This window comes from Peromyscus californicus, unplaced genomic scaffold (genome assembly GCF_007827085.1).
Source record: "Peromyscus californicus insignis strain IS unplaced genomic scaffold, ASM782708v3 Scaffold_12__1_contigs__length_115047231, whole genome shotgun sequence".
Taxonomy (NCBI): Eukaryota; Metazoa; Chordata; class Mammalia; order Rodentia; family Cricetidae; genus Peromyscus; species Peromyscus californicus.
In genome coordinates this window covers 3,614,213-3,629,558 of record NW_026294413.1, presented here as the reverse complement: position 1 = coordinate 3,629,558, position 15,346 = coordinate 3,614,213, and the positions used below count along the sequence as shown (strand labels likewise).

Here is a 15,346-nt window from a genome sequence, read left to right as displayed (position 1 = left end):
ATGTACCACAGATGAAGTGCTTTTTAAATGCCTCCATTTGTATTTTTCAGTCTTTGATAACTTTTTAATCATAGAACAAAATCTTTAGATCTGAAGTAACTACAAAATTCTGAAAAAAGTTGTAAAGATGGAGCATCCTTGGTGAGCCACCAGGCCACTGGTTTTAGGAGATTTCCTCCTGCAGCTGCATCACAGGGGAAAAGCTGGGCTTGTTCAGGAAGTGAGGTCGAGCTTGGCTTGTGGCTCTCAGAATCTTGTCTCGGAATCTTCTCAGAATGTTGAGAAGCCAAGTTTCAAATATTCCGAAGACTTTATCCATTTGTACACAAGCAGTTTTGCCTTTTCTTGATTGGCCGATTCAGTGCGTGACTGGTGGATCAAACCGGTGATGCAGAGGGGCTGGCAGCTGTTCATTGACGTAGTCTCCCCCTGCCTCGCCTTAGATGGCTTGTACGTTCAGAAGGCCTGTAAAGCTGTACCGAGGCTTCAGCAGTCACCAGGCAAACCTTCACTGTGGGTGAGCAAGCTCACACTCAGGAGTTAGGTGGCTTCGCAATGCACCCAGTGTCGTGCGGCAAAGCTGCAGCCATCCCTCAGCCACATCAGCTCTTTCCTCTCGTGATTTCTGAATGCCATCGGACCTTTCGGGCTCCACGTTTTAATTTTGGAGACACTTGTCTGCATCTCTAACTAAAATTAGATGTGAAAATCTTGAATGATAAAGACAATTATAAGCAACTAGCTGCTGTTCATATTATAGGGTGCTTACAGTTTGGACATGTTTTGTATATTCTGTCTGGTCTTAGAAAATGGTATCAATTTGCTGTAGGAAAACTTAAGTCAGGAGTTGAGCAGAGTCATTTGATTTAATTGTGACAGTGATTTGTTTGAGGGACTTGTCCTTATGTCTACTTGTACAGAAGTCTATAATGAAATAGGAAGGATTCCATTTGCCTTGTCACGTGATTATAGCAGAACTCAGTGCGTAGGACCTTTGAAAGCCACATGTTCTTACAGTTGTTTTGCCTTTTTTTTTTTAACAGAAGTGATTTTATTTCAGTGTTTTCGAAGCAGTTGACCCATCCTCGCGTGCCCAGGGGTCTGTCACCAGTTTCCACTGGTTTATAGCACAGAGTTTTCTCTTCATTGGTTTTGTACCAGCCAAGCAACTTCATTTCTGTTTCTTGGCTAGTGTTTCTGAAGGTGACAGTCCCAGCAAATTATTAGTGCCTAAAAGAACGAGGGACAGGTTTGTTCCAAGGTCACAGATCCCGTCATGCTGAGAATAGTCATTGGTTGTCCTTAGGGGAGCCTGTCTTCCACTCATACACGTTCCAGAACATTAATCAGAGAGTGTATGCCTACAGTAGCTGAGTGTAACAGGCTTGCTGGGGTCACACATCCTCCCCGCTGCCCCTCTGCAAAGCTCAGAAAAACCAACACCCCTTCCCAACCTTTCCGTCCTCCAGCTGTGGAGGGGCCTCCGGCTCCAAGGCTCCCTGAAGCCCACAAAGTCTCAATCTGGGACTTACGAAGGACCCACATTTGTGTAAAGTTGAAGTAAGGTGAGGGAAGCCAGTCATAGGGTTGGCTGTGAAAAATACCTAGGAGAGACTGGGGACAGCTTGATCCCTCAGATTTCCAAAGGGCTTTCTGAGCCCTGCCAGCCTCTCCATGGCGGTAAACACAGCACAGCTCTCTGGCTTGAATGAGGAACATGGGCCTTCAGACCCTGTGTACTCACTACTGCTCTTCAAAAAGGAATGGTGTCTTAAGGCCAGGGATAGAAGACAGAGAAACAGATTAGACCCCCTCACAGCTGTGCTAGGGCCCCTTTACATTACTACGCTTTGTAGAATTTTATTTTGAAATATGTAGACCCTTTGTGGTTTCCCGTGTGGATCCTTGTTAAGAGCAAACTAAAAAGGCAAGAAATTCCTTTAGCATGAAGAAATGCGTTTAATGAGTTCCAGACCCAGACTGAACTGTTCCAGCTCCCTCCAACAGTCATGTGGGTGCCATCGATGGTATTTTATTAGACAGGCATTTAATTAGAGGAAGTTTGCAGGCCAGATTCTTTCCTGCATGTGCGATTCATCTTCAGGAATTTCTCACACGGTTATCCCTCCACTGATGCTGCTTGGCCTGCACTTACAGTGTGAGTAATAACTATTTTCTGCTCAAGAACATCTCTGAAGGTTTAAACCAAGTAATGCTTTCTTTAAAAGGCCAGGCCTGAGTAACAAAAATGCAGAGTCAGCCCCCAGGACCACTTTGAGTTTGAGGGGCGTGCGTTGGCCTTGGAGTCATCCTGACATGTGTTGTCAAGCCTTTTCTGAAGAAGCAATACAATTCAGATAGGAAACACTTTCAACACTGGTAAAATGATATTAAATATGCTTCAAGGTTTGGTTTGTTGTTGTTCTAGCTGGACTCGCTGGCCATGTGCTTTCAGTCAGCTTTCTCCACTTGGAGTGGCTTTTGGCATCTCAGTACATCATGTGTTTGTGACAGCCATAGCCCTCGGTGATGAGCCACCAAGTACAGGTAGACTGAGCATAAGTTAGCCAGTCAGGTGCCGTTTGCTTTGTGTGTCCTGCCTTGATCGCTTGGCTTTGCCTGGGCCCTTTCCTTTGGTTAGCTAGAATTTCCAGTGCTCACTGTTGCATTTCCAAGGAAAGCTGTTTCCTGATCCTCCCTCTCGTGTGTACACATTGCTCCTCTGTGTTCCTCCAGGGACGGCCTTCCTCACACTGCATGGCTCCAGTCTGTTCTCTGGTGCTGAATGTTGAAAATGAAATGCAAGCGTTTTCATAAACATCTTATAGTTGAGCCAGTTCCCTTGATTTTGAAGAACAGACTCTGACTTCACGTGGGCCAAACCCAGACAAACACACAGGGAAAGGCATGACCAGTGGAGCACTGACTTTGCCGAGCAGTGGCCAACTAAGGAAATTGACTTTGGTGACATTGAAGGGCTGACTGGCCCTGACCTATTCTTGTTAGTTTAACTCACCCCTTTCCATGGGATAGTTGAAGCTTCCAACAGGGAAATGAGTTCCCTGGAGACTCCTAGGTATGGTAGTTAACAGGAAGTCCTGGCATTCAGGCCAAAATTAGCATGCCACTTAGTATCAGTTTTCTTTTAGTTAAAGAGGTAATAGTGAAAAACATTTTAAAAAATCCATAATGATTAAGACATGGAGTCAGCCTAGATCAAAGATCCACGTGATCTGGGTGCCACCAATTGGACAGAAAGCTGTGCGAGTCTTCCTTTAGTAACCTCAAGAGACTTCCGTATGTCTCCTGGGAACAAGGGTTGAGAGTGTGGGTTTGTGTATGAGCCAGCTGTGGCAGGGACAGGGGAGGGTGTAGGTCCTTTGGGAAAAGGTCTTCATCAGATGAGCAGCAAAGCACTCCCAGAAAGCCATAGGTGAAGCCTGCCACACAGGAAATGTGTGACACCTGACCAGAAGCTTGGGAAGTGAGCTCTAAGTAGCCTAGGCTTTCCTTTGTTCAGGATGACCACATTGAGCCCATGATGGCTTCCCAGCATAGCCTGGAAGGGGGCTCCCCTGCACCCTCGTGGCCTCTGGTATTGGATGGTAACTTCCCGTGGAAGGCAGCGCTTGCTTGGGTTTCCTCATGAGCACGCTGGGTCGGGTTAGTTGCTCTGCGATTGCACCCAATGGCAGGAGAATTAAAGCTCAGCTGTTGACGTGGGAAGTCGGATCTAGAGTGGTTGGAATGGGGTTTGAAAGGTTGACACAATGAAGCAAGGGCTTCGTTGTGGAGACTTGAGCTTCCTGCTAGGGCCAGGTGGAGCCACTTCAGAATACAGAAGGGTGGTGGGAAAGTGCAGAACACAAAGCACTTGGACCAAGGCACTTACAGTCTGGGGGTGGGAATGGGGCATGCAGGGTACCGGGAGCTTTGAGGCATCAAGTCTGCGTTAGTCTTCATCTGGGGAGCCAACTGGCTCTAAAGCAGGACACAGTAGAAGGGTCACTTGGGAGTGTGTGGTGCAGTGCTGACCGTCTGCCATCACCCACCAGTGAGCACCCGTACCCAGCTCCCTTACTTCCAGGGCCCTGTGTGAAAGCAAGGCTTTGGCCCCCTAATAGAAAGACCAAACTTAGTTCTTCAGTTATCAGGGATGGCCAGCCACTCTCTCCAGAAGCACCTAGAGTGGATAAGGGGTCATCCCTTGCTCTCGCCTCTTCCTGCCTTGGAAGATTGCTGCCAAGCTAACTAACCGACTCTCACAAGCTTGGCCCGTGTTTATAACAGTTTCCTCCTGTTCTCTGTGTGTGTGCATTTAATCCTTGAGGCAATGATGTGTTGTACTAAAATTTTCCAATGCACTGAATTAATTCTCAAGTAGAAAAGGCTGGGGACTTCATTCTCATTTTTGTCATTTGTTTAATAAATCTGAGAAAACATTCTTTCCATTGTTCCATTGTACACAGTGTTTTGTCAGCATGAACCTGCCTGGGAGAAAAAGCTTTGTTTTCAGGGTTCTGTCTTGATCCTCAGAGCATGGCATACCTTCTGTCCCTTGCATGGTTGGAGCACCGTGTGATGTCCTTTCTTTAAAACAACCCAGAGCCTTGTTTAAATACTGGTTTATACCTGGAATGCCCATGTCTTCTAGAACAGCAATCCTGCTCACTCAATGGTACATTGACAGACAGCAACATGTTCATCAGGGTGCTGGGAGAAGGTGGATAGACTTGGCTTTTGTGGCCCCCTCTTCTCTCAAGGCCTTGCACCTTACAAGGTTAGCCGTGGGGGTGGGACAAGCCCTTGGAAGAGAGCGGGATCACTGTAAAGGGGGGAGCAGATGTCACTGAACAGAGCGCATCTGTGACAGCTTATGCTGGGGGCTCACACAGCTGACCCACCAAAGGACGGGCTTTCATATTCTCGATGGAAATAAGACACTTGACGTAGATTGGCTTTGTTGGGAGGGAGTACTGGGTGGATGTGAAGGAAGTCTAGCCCTAGCTGGCTTCTCCTGCGGGTAAGCTCTTCGTCATGTCAGTAGGCACCCACACTGTGTGCTCCCACAGATGCACTCTGCTTTCCCTTGTGTGCTGGGGTCCAGTTCTGTGCCTCAGCAACGCATGGATTCCTGTCACCAGGAAGCGCTCTGTTCTCTCTGATAACCATGAGTTTGGTGACTGAGCATGGAAGGCTAAACTCATGTAAATTGTCTGCATGTTATTAATATCTCATGTTAATCTGAACTTGAGGCTTTTAAACCTTGTTCTTACAGGCATCTTGCTGTAAAACAAAAACAAACAAAAACCTGTAATTGTTCTTTCCCACTGATGGCTGAATCTTTGTCCTTCATACAGATGGTAATTTTTTTCATTGGTCTGAGGCTCCACGTTCCTCATCCCATACAGTGCCACCAAGTTCACCCATTCCCTGCCATCTTCAAACAAAGCAGGGTTCTCCCGTCTCTTTGCCCTATAAGAAAGAACAGCCGTATGCATTCTCTGCCATTTGGCCCTTAGTGGCATTTCTCTCTCTCTTCTGCAAGTCGGGCATCACTGCATCACTGTTGCCTCTCTGAATGGCTTGATGAGGAAGTGGGAAGTGGGTACCTAGCCACTTGTGAGCTTTTCTTAAAGGACACTGGGTCTGAGCGGCACATGTAACTCACCCCAGCCACCTAAGGCATCAAGAAGAGGACACCATCTCTAACCTTGGTAAAATGACCTGGTTTTTCCATGTGGGAACCTTTTTTCAGTCAGGTACTGCCGACTGTTTCCATAGAGGCTGTTGGGCAGGGACCTGACTTCACCACAGACCACCTCTGAGTCAGTGTGATGTGGTCTCCTCGAGTGGTTAACTCTCAGAATAGATCGTCTCTATCGAGATTTCATTATCTTCTCTTTTAGTGAGAGTTGTGAGTTTAAAAAGAGCCCTGCATTTCTGCTGTCTTTCCTACATATGCCTCTGGAACATACCCTGGGTCCATAGGTAAAATCTATATTTTAGAGTCAGGTAAAAAGAGATAGGATCCTGGGATCTAGAAACTTGCAAAAGAAATAAGTTTATCTGAGGGAATAGTGAAAAAACATTTGAAAGTAGAAATTATATGTGTTATCCATGTTCTCATTTTCAGTATTTAACAAATGATGAGTTTCTATTTTTTTAAACTGTCAGATTTTCTACTTCTCTTTTATAGGAAAAACCCTATCAAGTTAAAAATTAGACATTAATCAACTTACTGACCAGTTTACAAAACAGGACAGGTCTAGAAGCATTTGAAATGCCATTTTTAATTACCTGAGAAGTAGATTTTTTCTTTCCTCTCTTTCTCTTCCCAGAATTGGGTAAGTTTGTTTACAAGGCTTTGGCACAAGCTGAAGAGGTGACAGTCAATAGGAAGCTTGTGCCCAGTCCTCAGAGGGAGCAGGAGACAGGAAGCTGGCTCTCTTCTAGAAGCCTCTGGTGCCCCCAGGCCATTTCATCTCCTCTGATGAAAGTCTGTCCTGAGACTCTGGGCCTCCCGTAGGCCAGGAAAGAATTATGAATGTATTCTAAATGAAAATGGTAAAGCTAGAAAGGCAGGCGGGGCCAGGTGATAGATTGAAATCCATAAACACAGCAGGGCTAATTTGAAGTCACATAATTATTTGTGGGATGACAAAGTGTCCGTTTAGGGAGATTTGAAAAGGCAGTTGCCAGAAGTGCACGCCTTGAGAGCACTGCTGGTCGTGAGGTTGCCGGTCCACTGAGCCGACATAACTCAGATCATACAGATTAGTGGAGAAGAAATTACATCGTTGGGAAGAGGCAAGGGGCGTAAGAGCTACTAACCCGAGTGTCTGAGATAATGCAGGGCAACTTTTAGAAGCAGGAGAAAATGTTTAAGCCATTCGAAGTTTCCAGAGGTTTAGTGAGCACTTGATCTCTTCTCTAATATTTAAACTCTTCCCACCTGTTGCCTTACTGTCCAGGTGCTTCCTCAGAGGGTCCTACAGAATTATTGTCTAGAGCTCCCTGATAACAAATGGACATAAAGTAAATTTCTTTATCAGGGAAAAGTAATTTAAAAAAAATCCCAGGCATCAATCATTCCACTGAGCAAGGGTGAAGGTGGTTGATGTATTCCTTCTCCTTGCTCCCACCACCTGGGGCTGTGCCTTCAAAACAGATGGCTTTGTTAATTCTTCCCCCGGGAAGCATGGACTACTTCATCAAAAACCCAATCCTGTGTAGCTGTACTAACGCCACCTAACCTTGAACCCTGGCTTGCTTTAGACACGCCCTCACACCTGCCAGTCTGGACACCAGTCTGCACAGAGGGTTGTCAGCATCCTGCCCCAAAGTCAAAAAGGGGATTTTAAATGTTCGCCAAGCTGCCAAATTCCACTGATTGCTCTCGTCAGCACATTTCATTGATTGCCGAGTGGTAAGCAGTGACTTCTTTGGCCACTGTGTCACCTGGAAAGTTTCAAAGCCTTTCTGGTCTCCTGCATAGTTCAGCTGGTATTTGTGAAGTTGAACCTGAGGAACTTGGGCCTTCTCCTTCCTTAGCCTTCTGATGGATTCCTAGATCAAAGTGTTGGTGTTTCTCCACGTCTTGGTCTGACGGTCTACGTAGCCAGCACTCTTCCTTTCCTGAGTGGACACAAGAACCTCTTGGGAGAAGGAAGTTAACTACCCCAATTTGGTTTTCCCCTGTATGCTTATTGCACCTATAAAATAGGTGACCGGACCCGGTTAGGCCACGTGTGTGGAACCCTGTGGGCCGACCTGAGCTGTGGCCAACTTTATCTGTACCTTGGGTGACCAGAGCTCTCATGTTCAGCCTCCCATCATCACATCCAATGTGAGTTCTTCCAAATCTAACCAACTCTCTTCTCTAAAAGGTGTCCGGTCACCACCTCTCCAGGAACCGGTCTGTTGTCTTATGCTTTATGCTTCCAGCCTGCCCAGTCAGCTAAGTGCGAGCATTCCCCGGGGGAGTTCAGCCAGGGATCTCACCTTTCCCCTGTGGAGGGTGGATGTGGTTGTCTCTGAATGTGTGTACCTTCCTTTCTCCTCCGTGTCGCTGGAAGCTGTTCACCGCCCGCTGATAACCCCACTCGAAGCTAGCTTTCTAACAACTTTTTATCCTTGGCTCCAACTCTCTCAGTGAGGTGAATGCTTTTTCTGTACCACGTCACTGCAACCCCAGGCCCAGCATGCTGTCACTTATAACCGGCCCACCTGGTCTCGTGAGAGCTGACGGTAAGCCCCACATGTAGCTAGGTGACTGGTGGACAAATCAAACTGACTCTCAACTCAGCAACTCACAAATGCATGGAATGTTTTGATCTTGACACAAACTGCCAGAATTTTTGATTTTCTAACTTCTATTTGTAGTGGTAACATTTTTCTGTGAATTTTTTTTAAAAGAGAATAGTGTAGTATCTTGAAACAATTGCAATTTCCAGTATGTCACTATTTCTATTTAACAAGTTTCATTCTTTCCTAATCACTGTATCAATTGTGCACTAGTGTCAATAAAATTGACATTTGTGAAGCGATTTCTGGCCTTTTTCTCCGGGATTTATGGGATCTGGTGGTGTGTGGGGTGATGGGTCTCTGTCTAACACCAGGACTTCATTCCAATGAGGTTTATTCAAACGTGAGGGTGTTTTTTAAAGCATGGACTTCCTGTAAGCCCTCACCTTCTCTAATCTTACCTCCCAAGGATCCCTAGCTGACCAGCTGCCAGTAGGCATGACAGCTGCTCTTTTGTCTTCTGGGTACCATGGCACTTCACCCTGATGATGCCACTCACAGGGCAGCCTGGGAGCAGGGGAGATTCGGTGATTCCCTCATGAGTCGTACCTGTGGGGTCGACATCACTGCTGCCCTGCATTAGCCCCACTGTGGGCTGCTGTATCTTGTTCTTCCAGAATACATGTGAACAACTACAGAGGGAGAAAACAGGTGTCAGGGGCATGAGGATTCTTCTAGAAAACTATTTCACCTGTCCGGTGAAGATCCTTAACCCCGTAGTGGGTAGCAAGAATCAATGGATCAGAGCTGGAAGTGGGGGCACGTTCTTTTCCTTATAATTGAAACTGTTCGCCTCATGTCCCTTCTGCATCAGAATTACAAATATACTAGGTCTAAACACGCAACTTAGAAGTGCATTTTGAAACACTCCATGTGGCCTCAAAGGGTTGAGGCAGAGTGTCCCGTGTGTAACATCTCCTGCGGCTGACTGGAATAGGTAACCTACGTTTTCCTATTGTTTAATATGATATCCTTTCTAGAGGACTAACTTATGACCTGTCGCTTCTGATTCACAAAGGGGAACTGTGCTAATGGGATCTCCAGCTTGCGCCTTTAAATGACCACGGTTGCGTGTAATGCTAGTGTTTCTGTCCCAAACAGTAGCAGACATGGAGTGACATCACCAGGTACACCGAGCTTGCTTCTGTTCTCTGTAGACTGGGGAATTAGCTGCTTGACCTATTAGCCGTGACCCATTGTCACAAGATGTGGTCCGTCCTGAGTACACCAGCTGCTTAGATGCCTGTTTAGTCCTCATCGTGCCTCTCTGTCTCACCGTGACGTAGATACCATGACTTCCTGGAGTAGTTTTTAGAAGCAGAGGCGGTAGTTACCAGATAAAACTAGGATTGTGCTATGCTGTTCAGTGCCCTTAACTGTGACCCACGCAGAGGTCTCTGTCTTACCTTTAATTATGTAACTGGGGCTGCATTGAGTGAGGTGGACTCTGGGTACCCTTCCTCTCAAGGCAGCTACAATGTAGAGGGTGGGAAACTTAGCAATGCATTACATTTGCCATATGGTAGACATGGTCTAAAGATTTATAAAAGTGACAGTTGGAAAGAACCCGCCAATCCCAGAAGGAATTACTTTTTTTTTTCTTTTAAAACTTCTCATCCCCAAACAGGCTCCCTGACTGGTAGCCCTCACCTTTCAGAGCTGTCCATCAACTCGCAGGGAGGAGTTGCCCCAACCAACGTGACCTTGTCTCCCAACCTGAGTCCTGACACCAAGCAGGCCTCTCCCCTGATCAGCCCGCTCCTGAATGACCAAGCGTGCCCGAGGACCGATGATGAAGAGGAGGGCCGGAGAAAGGTGCAGATTCATGGGGGAGGGAAGGGGAGTTAAAATAACCCCAAAATAAAATATGCCGGCTTTAAATGTACAGCTGCCACGGGACCATCATGACTCTCCATTTTCAGGCCTTTTCATATTCCCCAACCAAACCTCTGTCCTGTTGACTAATGATTATAATTCCCCATCCTTGATAACCCACCTGGACTGCTTACTGTATTTGTCTGTTTCTGACTGGCTTCATTCACGTGGTGTCATGTCTTTGGGGTTTATTCACGTTCTTTGTGGAGTGGCATGAGTCAGATGCCTCCTTCCATGTGACCGCGGCCGTTGTGGGGATGGATCCGTCCCGTCTGTCAGTGTAGACTCCTCTCATCTTTTGCTGTTTTGAATAACACTGCTGTGAGCATGAACGTCCACAGACTTGCTTTACTTACACCATAAGACACTAATGGTGGCCCATCTGACTGCCAGGCTCCAGGGAACTGGGACACACTGCTATCACCATTTATCTCCTTTTGATCCAGCCACTGACACTGTAAATGCCATCTTGTAACATCTCAAGAAACCAGCTCTGCCAGCCCACGGCACCAGGTCTCAGGATGCTGATTTCTCGTGGTTGAGTTTCCTTGAAGATTGTGTAACTCTTGCCTAATTAGAGTCCCCTAGCTGATGGTAATACTTACACATCAGAGGCCATTCTTTTAGCCGCCTACTCCTAAAATTCACTCTCTCTCTCTCTGTCTCTCTCTCTCTCTCTCTGTCTCTCTCTCTCTCTCTGTCTCTGTCTCTCTCTCTCTCTCTCTCTCTCTCTCTCACACACACACACACACACACACACACATACACACACACTCTCATGGGGAAATACGCTTACTTAGATTTGATGCAGGCTAACAAAGGACTTACCCCTTAGTTAGTGAATCACTGTTTTTTGATCAGGGCATTCTCAGAGACTTCCACTCAGATGTGACCGCTGTGTCTTGTTCTTTTACGGATTTTACAGAGATTCCCAACTGACAAGGCCTACTTCATTGCCAAGGAAGTTTCCACCACGGAGCGGACATACCTGAAGGATCTCGAGGTCATCGCTTCGGTATGTGCAGCTTACCTCTAATGCAGGCCCTGCATGATTCAGTTCAACTTGTAACTGCTGCTGGGAGAGGCTGGGCTTGCAGGAATGTTAGGCTCCCCGACCAATTGCAAGGATTATAGAACCTGATCATGGGTTATGGCGATTAATGTCAATCGTATATTTAATTTGGAATGTTCCCTAAAAAAATTATGATTGTGGTTTTGAAGTGCAAAGGAAAGACGTTCCTGAAGCAGAGGAAATGAAAATCAGTCTACTGTCTGTGGATGTTGATCCAGAACATTCTGTGTTTTTACTCACCGTCAAATGTAACTGATTGTGTTTGCTTGAGGGAGACTTCAGTTATCTTCATAGTAAGTTGTGCCATGCTGGGGAAAGTGCCGCCAACTGCCTTTGACGGCTGCCGTCTGGCCTGTCCGTCCTTAGAAGCAAAGCTGGGGGCTCCTGGGGACTTAGACCCCGTGATTTTGAGAAAGAATATATCCAGTAAAGAGGGACACCCACAGTGTTGGAATGAAGTGGTGTCTGGTGCTTTCAAATACTGAGCCCAGTTCCCACTCCAGTGACGTGTGTGACCGTGGACAGGCAGTTTTGCCACCCCATGCTCAACATTTTTGTGAAGGAGTAGACAGACCAACAGCTCCTAAAGGGTAGCCTGTGATCCCGAACTCACGACTTCCCTGTGAGCTGGCCTGAGTGAGAACTTGGTTCAAGTAGTTGCTCATTGAGGAGATCAGCCCCGGCTTGAACAAGCCATGGGGAACCATTTAAGAGAGCTATCAGAAAGAGAGACTCTTCTCCCCTCAGAGTGGGGAGGCCTGCCTCCCCGCTAACAGTGCTGACACGCTCAGAGCCAGCATTCATCCGTCTGCGTACGTCTGAGCCGCTCCCCTTTTTATTCCCAGTGGTTTCAGAGCACAGTCAGCAAAGACGACTCCATGCCCGAAGCCTTGAAGAGTCTCATATTCCCGAACTTTGAACCTTTGCACAAGTTTCATACCAATTTTCTCAAGGAAATTGAGCAACGACTTGCCCTGTGGTGAGTACAGTCCAACTTGAAATCTGTTCCCTGTCTGCACCCCTGCTCCCCTGCTCCTTCCTCCCTGTGTTATCCCGCTCTGTCCCATACACGTAGCAGAGATAGAAGTCAAATAGGCCTGAGGCAAGACGTCCTTTAAATATTTTCTGATGGGAAAAAACAACCACCAGGCAGTGGTGGCACACACCTTTAATCCCAGCACTCGGGAGGCAGAGGCAGGCGGGTCTGTGAGTTCCAGGCCAGCCTGGTCTACAGAGTGAGATCCAGGACAGCCAGAGCTACACAAGAAACCCTGTCTCAAAAAAAAACAAAAAACAACAGCAAAAAATTCCAATGAAATGCTACATGTTTGGGTCTTATCTTTGCCTTTGATTGACAACTCTTCAGAGTGCATTTTCTTATGCTAATTACATAGTTATTTTAAAGTAAAGGTGCTTGCTTTAGGGAACTGTGGGATGGTAGAGGGACATGGAGGATTTGTGAGGTGACATTTCACTGTTGCCTGCTTTATAGTTTTATATATATATATATATATATATATATATATATATATATATATATGCACACACACACATACACATACACATATAAAATGCTGTATTGCATTTAACAGAGCTTAAAGAATACTTTGAAAATACAAAGTCTGGGCAACACACACACATAGACACACAGCTGACCTTATCATAAGGATCTAAATATTTTTATTATTTTATATGTACATGATGCCTGTGGATAAGCATGCTACAGTGTGCATGCAGAGTTCAGAGACAACTTTGTGGAGTTGATTCTCTTTCACCTTTATGTGGGTTCTAAGATCAGACTCAGGCCACCAGACACATGAAAAGCACCTTTCCCACTGAGCCAGCTTAACAGCCCAGGATATGATTTTTTTTTAACACTTGTTTTGTGTGTGGGTGTGCTCAGGCTTGTGTATGGGTGTGCTCAGGCACACACCCGCATCAGTGTGTGTGTGCCTGTGCGCAAGTGCACTTCCTTTGAGCAGATAGAGGCCCGAAGATGGCAGCGAATGTCTTGGAGCTGGGAGAGACGGGCGAATAAGCGACAACCTGACATTACGTGGGTGCCGGGATCTGAACTCCAGTCCTCATGGCTGTGCAGCAGGTACTCGATAACTGCTGACCCATCTCTCCAGCTCCACAAGGATGGATTTTAATATCATGACATGATAGGAGCAAAGACATCCCTCACAGAATTAACGCATTAGGGTGACCTAAGTATCCATCAATGGAAAAGTGATTAAAAATGTTAAGTCTCTCCACTAGATACCAAATACAATTTTAACTTGGGAGATGAAGATAATATATATATAAAACTGGAAATTCTTTTTATATAGAATGGAAAATCTGATGTAACTTTACCTAAAAACTTTACCTATAGAGCCCCTCATAGAAAATTTTATGGGGCTTTTTAAGGATAAGTTATATGCAGGCTTATACATGGGGAGTTGATTGTCTACCAGAGATGCATTTGAAAATGCAGGAAAAATAGCAAAGGTCTGCTCCCGCAGCTACAGAACCACGGTGTGCTCTGTGCTCCTGCTTTCTGATTGGAAGTGGCGGGGAGGGGGACGTTAGTGACTGTGGGTCCTGAAGGAGCCTGCTCTGGGGCTCTGACCTCTCACAGCATTAGACTGAGGCCTTCGAATATCATTGTAATAGAAAAGAAAAGCAGAGCCCCACTCTGGCTTCCTGAGACCAGCGTGCGGGGCCAGCATGAGCTCTCTGGCCTAAGCGGTGCCTGGCTCCGCAGCATTTTATACCTGAATGGTATGAGATGGCCTTCCCTTGAGAGGGAGCTAGCAGGCTTTACTAAGAGGCCGGGGGGGGGGGGGGGGGGGGGGGGGGGGGGGGGCAGATTACATTTAGAATGAACACCTAACAGTACAAAGTTGGCCTTGCTGAGAATGAGGAAAATAGAACGCCACTTCAGCAGGAGCTGGGTGTGAACGAATCAACATTGCCATTCAAAATGAGACATTCCCCAACTTTACCTGGAACTGTTTTGTCCTTCATTGTTGCCGCCTATGAAGGCAGATGAGGAGCTGGAAATGGGAGTGGCTCGGGCCTGTAATCTCAGCACTCATCAGACGGAGGCAGGAGGATTGCTGACAGTCTGAAGCCAAAATATTCAATCTGAGGCTCACATTTGAAATGAAGTAATGAGGTTGTATCCCATTCGGAATGAAATGATTGGAAGAATAAGGGGGACTCAGTCTTGAACACATGATACACTTGTCTGGTACCCATAGGTTAGTCTTGTAAGAAAGGCGAGTGTTGTCTTTTCTGTACCAGAGGGCAGAGTTGAGACACAGGAGTGAGTTTGCAGTAAAGCCCTGCAGAACTCCTGAGCGCCACTCTTGCTCTCCAGCAGAGGGCGCCTGCCGTATCCAGAAAGTAGTTATCCATGGTGCAAATTCCATCACGGCCCCTACTTGAAGGCCATGGAGGGATCGGAAAAATGGAGATCCTGTCAGCCCTGTTTAGTGTGAACTTTGGGGATGAGATCTGTATTTCTCAAGTACTTCTTGGGGTAGCTGTGATGAATATATTTGGGGAACAGTTGACACCCCTACCCAGTGCCCCTGGCAAATACTGAATCTGGGATTCTTTGGTCTGCATTTCTGAGTGGATTGAATTCTATTTCATAAAGAATTTCATATCTACAAGCATGAAAAAATGAAGGAATGACTGAACGCTGTGGATTTGTTTGTTAAAGGATTGATCCCCAAAGTCGCTCTTGGAAAGGCTCTGCAGAGCTCTGGGAGCCGGGGCCTATGGGAAGTTTCATGCCCCCATGGAAGACTGGGCCCGGGGGCCTGTCCTGTCAGCTTCCTGGCTTGAGGTGTTAGAACAGGCATTCACACCATTGCCACCTGCCTTCCTACCCAAGGCCCAACGCCATGAGCCTACTTGGACTGCTCTGTCAACCTTGTCTTTATGAGTAGCTCATCTCAGGTATTCCTCAGTAGAATCAAGAAGCTGACCTATGTAACCAGTGACTGTGCGTGTACCAGGCTTCGCTCACAGATGGTCCTGAGCCAAGGCTTTGCAAAGGAGGGTGCAATGTCCCGGGGAGGCACAGAGTTTTGCTGC

The 15,346-nt window shown here is 46.6% G+C and overlaps 1 protein-coding gene across 4 annotated transcripts in view; it reads left to right on the top strand.

Annotated features, from left to right (window-relative positions):
• Farp1 (FERM, ARH/RhoGEF and pleckstrin domain protein 1) overlaps positions 1-15,346 on the top strand; it is a 271,588-nt gene that overhangs the window by 223,904 nt on the left and 32,338 nt on the right. For 3 of the 4 annotated variants that reach the window (XM_052732439.1, XM_052732438.1, XM_052732440.1), the window contains exons 14-16: positions 9,935-10,122; positions 11,108-11,197; positions 12,100-12,233. In XM_052732439.1, the coding sequence (XP_052588399.1) occupies positions 9,935-10,122; positions 11,108-11,197; positions 12,100-12,233 (412 nt within the window). The remainder of the gene's footprint in view (positions 1-9,934; positions 10,123-11,107; positions 11,198-12,099; positions 12,234-15,346) is intronic. The other variant, XM_052732441.1, reaches the window with a different exon arrangement.